Source organism: Heterocephalus glaber, unplaced genomic scaffold (genome assembly GCF_053883595.1).
Source record: "Heterocephalus glaber isolate CG9 unplaced genomic scaffold, H.glaber_assembly_v1.0 deba00001472, whole genome shotgun sequence".
In the NCBI taxonomy this organism is placed as follows: domain Eukaryota; kingdom Metazoa; phylum Chordata; class Mammalia; order Rodentia; family Bathyergidae; genus Heterocephalus; species Heterocephalus glaber.
Window position 1 is genome coordinate 29,232,974 of NW_028258315.1, and position 13,053 is coordinate 29,246,026.

The 13,053-nt window shown below is 48.1% G+C and overlaps 1 protein-coding gene across 6 annotated transcripts in view; it reads left to right on the forward strand.

The window, feature by feature from the left end:
• Positions 1 to 13,053, forward strand: part of Slc35f3 (solute carrier family 35 member F3) — a 372,969-nt gene that overhangs the window by 243,750 nt on the left and 116,166 nt on the right. The window contains exon 1 of one of the 6 annotated variants that reach the window (XM_004854635.4): positions 1,526 to 1,879. The exons of the other annotated variants lie outside the window; for them this stretch is intronic. Coding sequence (XP_004854692.1) covers positions 1,804 to 1,879 — 76 coding nt within the window. The 5' untranslated portion in view covers positions 1,526 to 1,803. Of the gene's footprint in view, positions 1 to 1,525; positions 1,880 to 13,053 lie in introns of those variants that run through there. 6 annotated transcript variants of the gene reach the window in all.

A 13,053-nucleotide genomic window follows, 5' to 3' on the forward strand; every position in this document is an offset into this window, starting at 1 on the left:
AACGACCTAGAACTTCTGCAAATAGACTGAAATGATTTCTATAAAACATGTAACAATATCTGATACCAAAAATAGGTTCATTATGATGTGGTATTTATTATGTCTATAGTAAATATTTACTGATGAATTTATGAACAACACACACAGTACAATTTTGCAATAACCAGGACTTCTTTAATATCCAATGTGAAATTCTTTTGCTCTAAACTTATTTCCAAAGAAAGAAATGATTTCTTTTTTCTCCCCCTTTTTTCTTTTTTTTTTAGTACCGGGGATCGAACTCAGGTCCTTGCGCTTGCGCAGCAGGTGGCAAAACCACTGAGCTAAATCCCCAGTCTAGAAATGATTTTTTCGAAGCATCTTCTCTAGGGTCCTTGGGACAAGTTCCCTGTAGGCGGCTTGTAGTGGAGACGACCACTAGAGGGCTCTGCAAGGACCGGGACATCTCTCAGGTGTGGTAATGGGGAAGCAGCCCTGAGAAGCCTAGCCTGTTGGAGACTCCATCCTTCTCTTCATAGAGCACGTAATGACAAGAGCCCTGCCCCTTCGCCAGCACCTGGGCGTGTACAAGTGGATGGATGTCACTAGCAATAGTTGGTGGGGGCCAAGCTAGGACAGCTCTGCTGTTCTAGGATTGTTCTCTGCCTGTACCACTTCACTGAATTACCCTTGCTGGGGATTAGAATGACACAATACAATGCAATGTCAACCTTGAGACTAGTTCTGAAACTGAGTAAGATTCCCTGTAGGGACTGGGACCAGAACTATTTGGGACATATGTGTGAAATTCCATTTATTGGAAGCCTTGGGGTTCTGGCACTGCAGGAGCCCACTGAATCCTACTTACAGGATGAATGGCTGGCCCCTCTCATGATACACTATCAAAGATGAACAATAAACACCCCTCTGGACTGGGTGGTCACTCAGGGATCTTACAGCCAGTGATGCAATAGGTAAATCACAGCTTTGTGACAGGCACATTGGCCAGTAGCTCACAGTGGGGCAAGTGGTAGCTGAAAAGCAACCCTGCCTCAGGGACCTGGGACCTGGGACCTGGGACCTGGGCAGAAGGGGAGCTTTCTCTCTTCCCAGGAGTTTGGTCTCTTGAACTGAGGCACCTTAAGCCTTTTTTTTTCTTGCACTTGCTTTGCTTCTGTGGACTTTCTTTTTCCCAAACAGATCAGTCTGTCCACAGGCCCAGACAAAATATTGCTCCACTGGACTCAAGAAGACAATGCAAGCTGCAGGGAGATTTGCTTTTATCTGAGTCCCCTCGAAAAACAACTCAGGACAGCGCAGGGAGGGGTCGCCTCTCCCTTCGAAGTCAAACACCACCCTTGCTACACTTCTGTGACACTGAGGCTGGAGAGCTCAGGGTCTCTCTTGAAGGAGCTGGTCCCCAGCAGGGAGGAGTTGCTGGAGGCCTCAGTCAGGACTTGGCTGGGAGCCAGGGAAGGCCCTGGCCAAGGAGGGCCTGGCCGCTCAGGGCGGGGGCGGAGCAGGTGAGCGGGCCGGGTGGGCGTGGGGAGTGTACTCGTACGTGACGTTGGAGTTTGCTGCAAGCCCAGAGTCAGAGGCTGTGCGAGAGTGTGTGGAGCGCCGCGCGGCCGGCCGGGGACGATGTGCGCGGCGGGGCGGTAGCCGCAGTGAGCGCGGCGACTGACAGGAGCGAGCGGCAGCCGGGGACAGGGCCCGGGGGGCGAGGAGGAGGCCACGGGGCCGCTGGCCCGAGGCACGCCGCCCGGCCCCAGGATGTAGCGAGAGGCGAGGCGGCGGCAGCTCTCCGGAGGTGGCCAGCTCACCATGAAGAAGCACTCGGCCCGGGTGGCCCCGCTCAGCGCCTGCAACAGTCCGGTCCTGACCCTCACCAAAGTGGAAGGTAATGGGGCGGCGCCGGGCGCGGGCCGCAGTGCAGAGGGACCGCCACAGCCACAGCCTCCCCGCCTGTCCCGAGACCCGCGCCTGCCCACGGGGCACTGGCTGGCGCGCTCCAGAGCCACCTGGCTCTTGAGCACAGCGGGTGGCCGGGGTTGGGCGCATCCCTCCCTGCGCCCCACATGGGGCAGACCGCCCGCGGTGTTGCCCACGGGCTCCTAGGGGCTGCTGGAGCCTGGTGGAGGCTGGGCACGTCTCCCAGCTCTGAAGCCATCCCTGGCCATCATCGAAAGGACGTCGGGGCTGACAGGTGCGGGAAAATCCCAGCTTCAGCCTGTACACAGGTTCCTTCTCGGGCCTTAAGGGGAGTGAGAGGGCATGTGAGAGGCCCCCAGAATGTGTTCCCATCCTCCTCATCCCCCCTTCAGCGTGGAACCGCCCCCACCACACGGGGGGTTGTGGAAGAGAGAGAAGAGGGCCGTGGAGGAGGTTATGCCTTACTCAGATCCAGCTGCCATTCCCCTGGCCTGGAAGGAGACCTGGCTTTCCAGTAGAGAAGGACTCTGCTCACTCTTTAACTCCTCCCCCGAGGCAGCTGTACAGGGACTTCCTCAACCGGCCTGGCCAGGAAAAGCCTAGGAGAGCAGCCCCCTCTGTGGGCTGGGAGCCACCTGCCCTGAGCTAGCAGAGGGAAGTAGCACAAGCACTCAGAGAGGCTGACCTCTGCTGACCCCTGGAGTCTGGCCTCTGGGTGCACGGCGACCTTGCACCCCACTTGTGAGCTCTTGTTTTTTGCAGTAAGTCTGAAGACCAGTGGGGTCAAAACAGAGGCTGGCAAGGTAGCTGGGTGCTCCAAGCATGACAGTCCACAGAAGCATGCTGCTGGCCATCCTGAGAGCCCCAGATGAGGTCTGGGAGGCCCAGAAAGGTGGGGAGACTGACCTAAGACTTACAGCTAGCAGGTGGTGAGGCAAGAGGAGTCCTGACCCAAGCCCATGCTTTTTAAAGAAGATTGGTTTGCAAGTACTTATCAATTTATTTCTCATCATTTTTTCTCTAAGAGATTCTTTTTTTTCTTGCTGTCACACCTCCTCATCTCACTATCCATCTCAGGAAAGACCCGGTATCAGTCTTGGACACCAGAAATCAGCAAAAACCCCACCTCTCCTGGAGTGCATGTGATTCCAAGCCTCCTCCAGCCCTGGCCCAGACGCGGTGGGAGCAGGGCAGGGAGAGTTGGAGTGTTTGTCCCCCTTAGGGAATCCCAGAATGTATGCCTACTCACGGGGTCCTCCTGGGAAGTCACCACCTCCATCTGCTTGCCAGACAGGTGGGCCCTCCTCTCCAGCCTGAGCTGAGGGTGTCCCCTCAGGCACCACAGCCCACTGTGGGCAGCATAGGCCTGAGCTCATGGGGAGAGTGCTGGGTCTGCACTGTGAGGCCACTTGAGTTGGCCACTGTGGCCTGAGCGATGCTGTGGGACCAGTGAGTGACACCAGGCACAGGTAATCCCTACATCCAAGCTGGAGTTGCCTTCAGGGGATGGAAATGAGGAACCCCCCCCTCCATTACCTTAGGGTGCTTCCAGGTGAAGTTGAGTGTCCCTTCCACACTGACGTCAGCCACTGCCTCCTTGTGGGCTTGGCTTATTTAACCAGAATTTGCACATTCATGTTGTCTGTGGGTCTTGGAAAAGTGGGTCGGACTAAGAATTGGACAGATGGAGGATCAAGACTGGACTCTGCCCCTTAAACAGTTTGACTTTGTGTAAAGTACGAACACTGAACTTTGGTTTCCTCAAAAGTAAAGGAGAAGTAATAATAGACCCCTGCAGACTGTTGGGAAGGAGATGAGGTAAGGAGAATGAGGATGTCTAACTCATACCTGGCACCAAGCTGGTGCTTAATAGTTATCAGCCAATCCCCCAGTCACAGATTGGCTCCTTCAGCAAACCTTGCTGCTATCACAGAGTTCATTGTCAGACCCAGTCTAGAAGCACCTGCAGAGTAGCAGCTGCAGGAGAAAGCACAGGTCCCTTTGTGTGTGGGTCACCTATAAGCAGAGCAGCCAGAGTCTGCAGGTCAGGGCCTGGGAAGACCTGCCTCATAGAGCTCTGTCTCTCTGCCTGGCTTTTTCCCTTAGTATTTTTTGTGCAGTTTGGCTCTTAGTCTGTTTTTGTAAAATGATTTGCATCTTGTGTGCTTGCTTTGGAAGTATTGAATCCTTCAGTTTTGTGTTAGGTGCACAGGACAAGATGGTCCCTATAATGTGGCTGCTTGTATATGAATGGCAGACAGGCTTCAGGGATGGAATTTAATCAGCAAGGAAGTTTTCAGATTATGTCATCTAAGGGGAGGCAAGAAGGCACCACATGTGTTACATATAAAACCAAAATAGAAAATGCAGTGCTTGGTCAAACTCAAACACAGGAAGATGGACAAGATGACTTCATTTACTCTGAACAAATACTTCATTCATTTGTACTGTGTGTCCTGTGACAGTTTAGCAAGGCCCTGAAAGTACAGCAGTGAACAATGTTAGCTTTGGTCTTTTAAGGAAATTTTATTCTAGCAGGAAAGAGATGTACAGATAGATAAATTAGCAGATAAAAGGTAGAAAGCTCTGGTACAGAGCTGAGAACAGAGTGTCACAGGGAAACTGAAAATTGAGCAATCTGAGGAGGTGTTCCTGAGGAGGAGGCCTTCTAAGGAGGAAGCCTGCTGAGGAGAAAGCCTTCTAAGAGGAGGCCTTTCTGAAAAGGAGTCCTATCTGAGAAGAACTTTCCGAGGAAAAGAATTCTTCTAAGGAGCAGCAGTCTTTGAGAGGAGCCCTTTTGGAGAGGATTCACTTTCTGAGAGGATCCTTTTCTGAGAGGAGGCTTTTCTAAACAGCAGAGGCCCTTCTGAGGAGGCGGCCTTCCTGAGCAGGAGGTGTCACCACTGAGGCTAGGGGGATGTGAGAAAGCATGTCAGGCATGGAGAGGATGAGAGGCTATTTCAGGGAGAGGGAACAGTATGTGCACAGGCTTGGCCAGGATGCATGAGGACAAAGGGGCTGAGCCTTGGGTAGGCCTAAAAAGTGGCTTCTGGCCAGCTTGAGGCTTCTGTTATATCTAGCAACATATCTCGTTTTCATGTTCTTTTCCTGGCTTCTCTATCAGAAGCAAACTGAATATTGATCAGTAGCACATCTCTAGTAGAGTAGCATTTACTAAGATCATCTGTATTCACAATCAGCTAATTCATGTTCAATAAAATGACATTCAATGGGAATTAATAGTTGAGAACAGCACAGTGAGTTTTCCCAAGAGGCCACCATAAGTGGTGTAGAAAGAGTGAAGACTTTGGAGGTAGATGGATGGGGTTTAGTGCCCTCTTTTATGCTGGCGGGGTGATTTTGGCTAATGACTAAAGCTCTCTGGGAATCATTTCTCTTGTATGAAAGCGGAGGTGATAATATGTTCCCCATGATAATGAAGATAATTTTTTTCTAATAAATGCCTACCATGTTGCAGATACTAAGCTGCGGGAGATTGCTCTATTTTATCTCTGTTCCTCCCAAATGAAGGGCAAGCATTGTTATCCCACTTTACAGATGAGAAGAATGGGGCTCAGAGAATCATTCCCACAGGATTATAGTTAAAAAGCAAGGTGCTTGCTTCAAATGCATACATGCCTGGCTCCAAATGTCGAAGCCCTTCACAAGACTGAAAAGGCGAGAGAATTACAGCACTGTGTAGCACTCTGAAGGTGCTCAGTAAATGTTTCCCCCTAAAGCTCCCACTGAACTGTGACTCAGTGGTCTGATCTGTACCACAGCACAGAGGACGCATGGTTGTTGGTGACATTCTTAGTACTTTTTCTCCAGGGGAATTTAATGGTCTCAGCTGTCCCCAAAGCATGTGTGGCTAACCCATCTCTATCACTAGGATAAGATTTGCCCTGAAATGTTCAGTTTTTATCCATGTGGAGACCCGGCCCTGCTGGCCTAATCTCAAAGGATTCTTGAGAAGCATACCGAGAAACATTTTCTGTGTTCAGAAATACTTCTCTCTTTGGCTGGTCCAAAGTCTGAAACTTCAGTGACAAAAGTCACTTAGTATTGATCAAATATATTAGCTAATATGTGCAAGAGAATAAGCCAGGAGTTTTAAGGGGGGGGTGCCCTGACCCAACAGAGCATCCAAATAAGTGGATGTCAGAAATGAATTAAAGATCAGAAAACCAAATAAAGATCATCTGTGAAAATATAATTTTTTTCATTCCATGGAAAAAGTGCAAAATAAATGGGGCAGATTCATTTCCAGGAGGACTCATTAGACCTGTGTTATACTCTTGCCACCATTACCTCTTATTTGCCAAAGACGTGACATAGTCTAACAGGACACCCTTTCCTGCAAAAGCCCTGATGTGGCCACAGGATGCTTTTCAGAATCTTTCTCATCACCAAGTATGAGGCAGTGACTCTACAAGCATTGGCATTGCTTTTTCTGAGAGCACAGTCTGGGTGGCATGGTGGAGGATGTCGCCTTTGCACTTGGCAGTCACTTGTGGGAAGTGGGAAGTAAGAATATGGCATTCCTGACAGAAGGAGCCACACAGACAAAGGAGCAGAGCTAGGAAAGGGAGGCACACAGTGAACACCTGCAAGTGGCTGCTAGCTTATGTTGCCCAGAATGCAGTGGAGGGAAGAGGATGATGGTCACATACCACAGGCAGACTCTGAGGATCTCAGAGTCCAGCAGACTGGGTTGACACAGATAGGAAGTGGAGCCAGAAGAGAAGAGAAACTTGATTCTGGGGAAATATGACAGTTGTACGTAGCAACAGTGTTTAGACCAGAGCATGAAGGCTGTTTCATCAGCCACGATGAGTATGTCTTAATGTAGGATTTAGGGTAGAATAAAAACTACCAAAGTCTATCACATGTGATAAGAGTCAGATCCTAGACTCTAGTATATCACGGTGCATGTGCCCATGCACACATGCATGCATCACATTGAAGACGCATTTGAGAATTCCTGATGAAGAGGGTCTGGTGAGACGAGGGGTCATGCCAGGAAGCCACCACAGCAGTCTAAACATGGGCTACTGGCCTAACTGTGGTGCTGAGGTTTGCTTCCCTCTTGCCACGAGCCCTTTGACCTCGGGCTGCCACCTTTGGCACTCATAGCATCCCTGTGCAGTAGGTCCTAATGGGGTTCCCGCTGTGCAGGTGAGAACATTGAGTAAGGGGCAGTTAGGTGACTGGCTCTGGGAGAAATCCACTTTGTGGTTTGTCCATCTCCTAACCATTGCACACCCTGCAGTGAGGACAAGGACAAGAGAGAGGACAGATCCACAGATTAGGGTGGAAGTGTAGAGTAGTGTAGAGTGGAAGCCTGAGAAGAGAGTAGGTGCTGAACAACTCAGGGAATGGAAACAGCACTAGCAATGATAGCAGAGAAGGGAGGGAAAGCCCATCTGTGAGGAGATGGGGTCAAATTCAGACATGCCAAGTTTGAAGCCTTAGTATACAGCAGGCAAGGAGAGGGGAGAAAGGGGTGGCAAGGCCTGAGGGAGAAGTCAGAGGGTTGAGAATGAACAGGTAAGTGCAGACCGTGGCCATATGTTAGGGAGATACAGGAGGAAGAAGAGAAGTCTGAATAGCTGGACCAGATAATATGGTAGCACAGAAACTGTAGGAAGAAAATCAAGGGAGAGTGTATCTGGCACTTTCCCAACAATGGGACAAAATATCCAACACAGGCAAATTAAGAGGAAAGGTTTATTTTGGCTCACAGTTTTCAGTGGGTTCAGTCCATCGTTGGCAGGCTGCCAGTAGAAAGGATAAGATGGAAGGATGTGACTAAAGAAAGCTGCTTACCCTTTAGTAGCCAGGAAGCAAAGAGAGAGGAGGGAGGAGCCAGAGACAAAAATACAACCTTCCATGGCACACCTCCAGTGACCCACCTTCAGCTAGGCCCCACCTTCTAACAACACAGTCAGCTACCAAACTTGTCAATCAATGAATCCACTGGTAAGTATAGCACCCCCAGGATCCAATGACCTTCAAGACACATGAGACTTTTAGAGGACATTTTAGAACTAAGCAATAATGGAAAATGATGTGTGAAATTCTGCCAAGAGAGTGTGATTTTGCAGCAACAATTTTAAGTGGTTGCTGGTCTGGGAGCCAGATTGGAAGAGGTGAGTTGTCTAATGAGGAGAAAAGCAAATGCAGGACTTTATCAGGCATTTAGTATGAGTGATGGAAGGGAAGTTACGCTATCTTAAGGGGTAGGGTGATCTTTGGGGTGAATCAAGAAGCATTATGGAATGTGGAAGGAGGCTTATTTCAGAACAGGTCTCAGGTAGTCCCAAGAGAAAGGTGACTGATATAGCAGTGGCTTGGAGGAGGAGAGAGGCATAGGAGGAAGGTGCACGATGTGAAGAAGGGGCTGGTTAGCCTTGGAAAGGAGCAGGGGAGGATGATGGGCAGACACAGAGGGATGTGGAGACATGGAGGAGGGAAGTCAATAGAGGGACTTATGCTGGAGACTTTGATCTTTGTAACGTAGGACGCAGAATCATCTACTGAAAATGATGGATGGGACTGAAGGCTTGAAGGGGTGGGAAAGAGTTCAGAATAGCTCTGCTGAGAGAGCCAAGATGAAATTTAATTCTTAAAAGCCTTTTTGGCAAGTGATATATTTCCACTGGTTGAGATATCTTGTAACTCAGGAAAGAGATTTGCATGGGAGAATGCTGGGTGAGATGTTGGACACCAGGCTTCACTTCCTGCTGCTGACTAGCTAATTAATATATCAGACATGTTGCTCACCCCTGGGAGCCTGGCCTTCTTTTTCTGTAAAGAAAGGAGATTAGAATAGATCTTCCCTGGGCTGTTTCAGTAGAAACATTTTATGAGTCTATTAAGTACCTTACTCATTAACAGAGATTGGTTTATCTGATTAAAGCCCTCACTAGCCTGGTCAGACAGCAGCCTTCTGAAGGACTGAGACTCGGGATGGTAGGGAATCTAGCATGCACAAACTTACCCATATGTGTGAATGCGTGTGTGCATCCAGATGGGTACACTTGAGGGGATGGTTTTGATAACTGAGCAGGAAGTGGAAAGACCAACCAGGTGAACACAAGTTGCTCCATGAATCTTCAGCAGCAGGGAGCCACTGGGCATGATGGAACCCCTGACAATGAGGGGGCACAGAGAAGCACAAAAGGCCTTGAGAGAAGCTGTGCAACTTCAGCACCCTGCCTGGGGTTAAAACCTTGGTGCCAAGAGTTGACCTCAGCCATGTCACCTCCTCTGGGACAGAATGTTTACCTATGAATAGGGGATTAAGCCTGAGAGGCCATGTTTGACACCTGAAGACCAAACCCACATTGGTTCTTGACTGATCAAGTTCAGTCCTACCTTATTGATGCACAAGACTTTGCTGAGAACTGACAGTATATTTTAGAAAACAGTATTGTTTTCTTCGGGGGAAATTGTGAAATGGCTCATGCCATTAGCTATAGTTTTGCTCTATTCTCCTGCTCATTTTCATCTGATACTCCATCTAACCAAAATTAGAGGACCAGAGGTGTCACCTCTTCCCAGTAGCTTCTCAGTACTGCAGTGCCAGACTCTCCGTGGGAGAAGACCCGTGTCCCCTTCTTGAAGGACTCACAGGCCACAGGGAGCAGGCTTTCTCCTGGAGGTGTGTGGCTGTGTTATGTCATCTGCCCTCTGGTTCTGTTTTGGGGTTTTGCTGTTGTTGGAGTTTGTTTGTTTTTGGATAGTTCTTTTGTGTTTTTTGAGATGAGACTTTCTACGTTCCCCAAGCTGGCCTAAGTGATCCTCCTGCCTCAGCTGGGATTACAGTTTCATGCTGTCCTGCCTGGTTTAATCAGCACTCTTGTAAGCCTCGATGCTATGTGCATTCCAGCAGCTCGAATCCCAGGCCACACAGAAGTGGTAGCTAGAGATGCTAACTGCCTGATAGGAAAAACCTCAGAAAGAGGAGTGTGTACATCTGTCTCGGTTTGTGTATGAGTTGTTACCAGCACCAAAATATCACCAGGTCTGCAACTGGTGAACGCCTGCTGTACGTACCCCATGATGTGCCCAGAACACGAACCTGGTGAAGTCACACGAGGCTGCACAGGCTTTGACAGGCCAGGCATATGGATTAAGACTGATCCCCTTGAGTACACAGGTTTCAGGGCAAGCATGGAAGCATGCTGTCCTTACTCCTCCAAGAGTAGGCGCCACCTCTTCCCCAAGGCAGAGGCAGCTTTACTTAAAGCTTCGGCACAATAGCCAGTTAACAGAAGTTGGATTCACTGTGGGCTGTGTAATTCCAGGATTGCCTTAAATCTACTGTATGAGGTGATGTCACTGGGACATGTGGGAGTTATGAGAGGACCTGCAAGGAAATGAGAGTGAGGTGGATGTCAGAACAGAGTCTGTGGCTGGGCCGGTGATGATGGCAGGAACGTGGGCTGAGTGGAGACCAACTCTTCCCGGCTCTCAAAGGGCTACCTGTAGCACTTCTAGAGGGTCCTGTCCTCTGAAAAGCAGCCTACAAGTACTTCCCAACTTTTGATCCTAGCCAAGGAAATAAGTTTCCAGTGCAAAATACTAATTTGAGTTTTTAAAATGGCTTTGCCGTACCCCTGTTTTCTCCTAGGTGTGCATACTGCTTCCAAGAATCACCTCCCAACAAAGGCTCAAGCGACTCCCAAGGGATGGTATCTAATATTTCTGATCCAATGCCAATATTTCTTCCAATAGATTATCAAAATAAATCCTGCACCATCTGCAGCTTGTCACCCACATCCTGCATAGCGATGGCTCTCAGTCTGCACCTCACACCTTCATAGGCACAGCACCCACTCTGCTGCATCAGCCCAGGGGTACCGCTGGATGCATAGCTTTTTAAAAGTTGTTTTCTCCTAGTTCTGGAGGCAGGAAATCCAAGATTATAGTGCTTGCAAATTCTGTTTCTGATGAGGGTTCCCCTGTGGCTTATACCAGGCTGCTGTCTCACTGTGTTCTCACCTGCCTTCTTTCTGAATATGTGCATGGAGGGAGTGAGACCCAATGAGTTCTCTGGTGTCTCATCCTCTAAGAACCCTAATTCTATCAGATTAGAGCCTCACCCTTATTGCTTCACTTAGCCTTAATTGCTTCTACAGAGGCCCCATCTCCGAATACAACCACAATGGGCTTCAACCTATGAATTTGAGAGGAGTACAATAATTCTGTCCAAAACACCCTCATTCCAGAACAGCAGATCTTAGCCCAGAGTCCCAGCTATACTTAGACTCTTCCAACTTCAACAAGTTCTGTTTCCTGCAAACCTAAAGTCCTTCTCCATGATGGGCAGCTCAGACTGAGGTCCTCAGTACCTTGTCAACTCTGAAAGGGGAGAAGGATCAAGGTCTCCGTTCTCATAGATGCTTTTGAGTCAGACCCAGGTTAGAACTGCATCTCAGCCACTCACTGACCTATGGCCATAAGACTCTTAGGGCCTCTGCGGTCCACTCTGCAAAGGGGAATAATCATACTGACCATCATGATGGGGAAGAAAAGCGATAGGGTGTCCCCTGGCAGAGTGGTGTATAGCCTGGGTGTTGAACCATCTGATGTCCCTTTATTTCTCTATGGCCTCTCCTCCTGTTTTGCCCAGGGCCAGCATCCACCATCAGTTGTCCCCCTGAGACCAGTGCTAATTAGGAGCATGGCTGGGGGCTCAGCCATATATGAATAGTGGGAGTATTTTCTAACCCAGGCATCCATATAGATGGCCTGGCAAGGGCAAGTAGGCATATGGGTCAGGATATGTGAAATGAGAATTGCTTTCGGACAGTCAGGACACATGAGCTTGATACACATGACACTGTCTTCTACAAGTCACCTTCTTCTCTTTCCTCCATGTCATTGCTTTAAAAAGAAGACAAAATCACATAAAAATTCATTGATCAAGTATTTAATGAGTACAAGAGAGAAATAAAACCAAGAATGCATTTGGGAGACATAAGTTATATTTGCAAACAGCCATAAACAAAAGCTTTCTTCCAAGATCCTCATTTTATAAGAGCCCTGAATTGGTGCATCTAGTAATGATCAATAAATGGGGAATTGTTCATTAAGCCCTGTCTTTCTGTAGTCAGTCTAGGAATAAAAAAGGCAAGGAGGACTCCAGTTCCCTGTGCCACTTCAAACTGTGTCCTATTTGAATGGAATTAGAGACACTTTATCTTCTAAGATATAAACACACTAAATGCTGTCGCATGTACTAAGCAAGCTATACCAGGAAAATATTATGTCCACTTTGTGGCCCAAAGTAGATACCCAATAAAGACTTGTGGATGAGTAGCCTAAAAATTTAACTACTTTACCCAGAAGAATACACATACCTCCACACAAAGACTTACATGTGAATGCCCATAGCAGTATTATTGACAATACCTCCAAATGGAAGCCAATTCTTCTGTCCATCAATAGATGAATAGATAAGCAAAATATAGTGTAACCATCCAGTAGAATACTATTCAGTCACAAAAACGAGCTGCTGATATGTGCTACAACAAGAGGAACTCCAAAGACACCATGCTAAAAGAATACAGATGTGACTGTCTGAAAACTCATATGGTACATGCAGAATAAGCAAATTTATAGAGACAGAAAACAAGACGCAGAGTTCATTGGGATAGAGAGTAGGAATGGGGTAACTGCAAGTAGACCTGAAGACTCACTGTGGGCGACAAAACTGTCCTAAATCTGCTGATAGTGATGGTTTCACGATTCTGTAAATTTACTAAAAGCATTGAGCTAGACACAAGATGACGTAATTTAAGGGTATGAAAATTATACCTCAATAAAGCTGAAAGGAAGTACTTGTACAGGTCTTGTGGATATAGATGCCGGGTGAAAGCCATCTCCTCCCATTTTCTACACAGTGACATCTGCTGTGCTTGTGAGAGGCTTGGGGTGTCCCAGCCAGTGGTGTCTCTGATCTGATTTCAACTCGGCAATTATTTACCCTAAGGACAGGACTGTCCCTGGAGACATTTCCACAGAGGGCATCAGCCAGAGTCTGTTTGTTCTGAGTGGAGCTCGTCAAGAAACATTCATGTTCTATGGAAGTGCAAGAGAGTCATTTTATGGAAACTTTAGCAGATAGCAAAT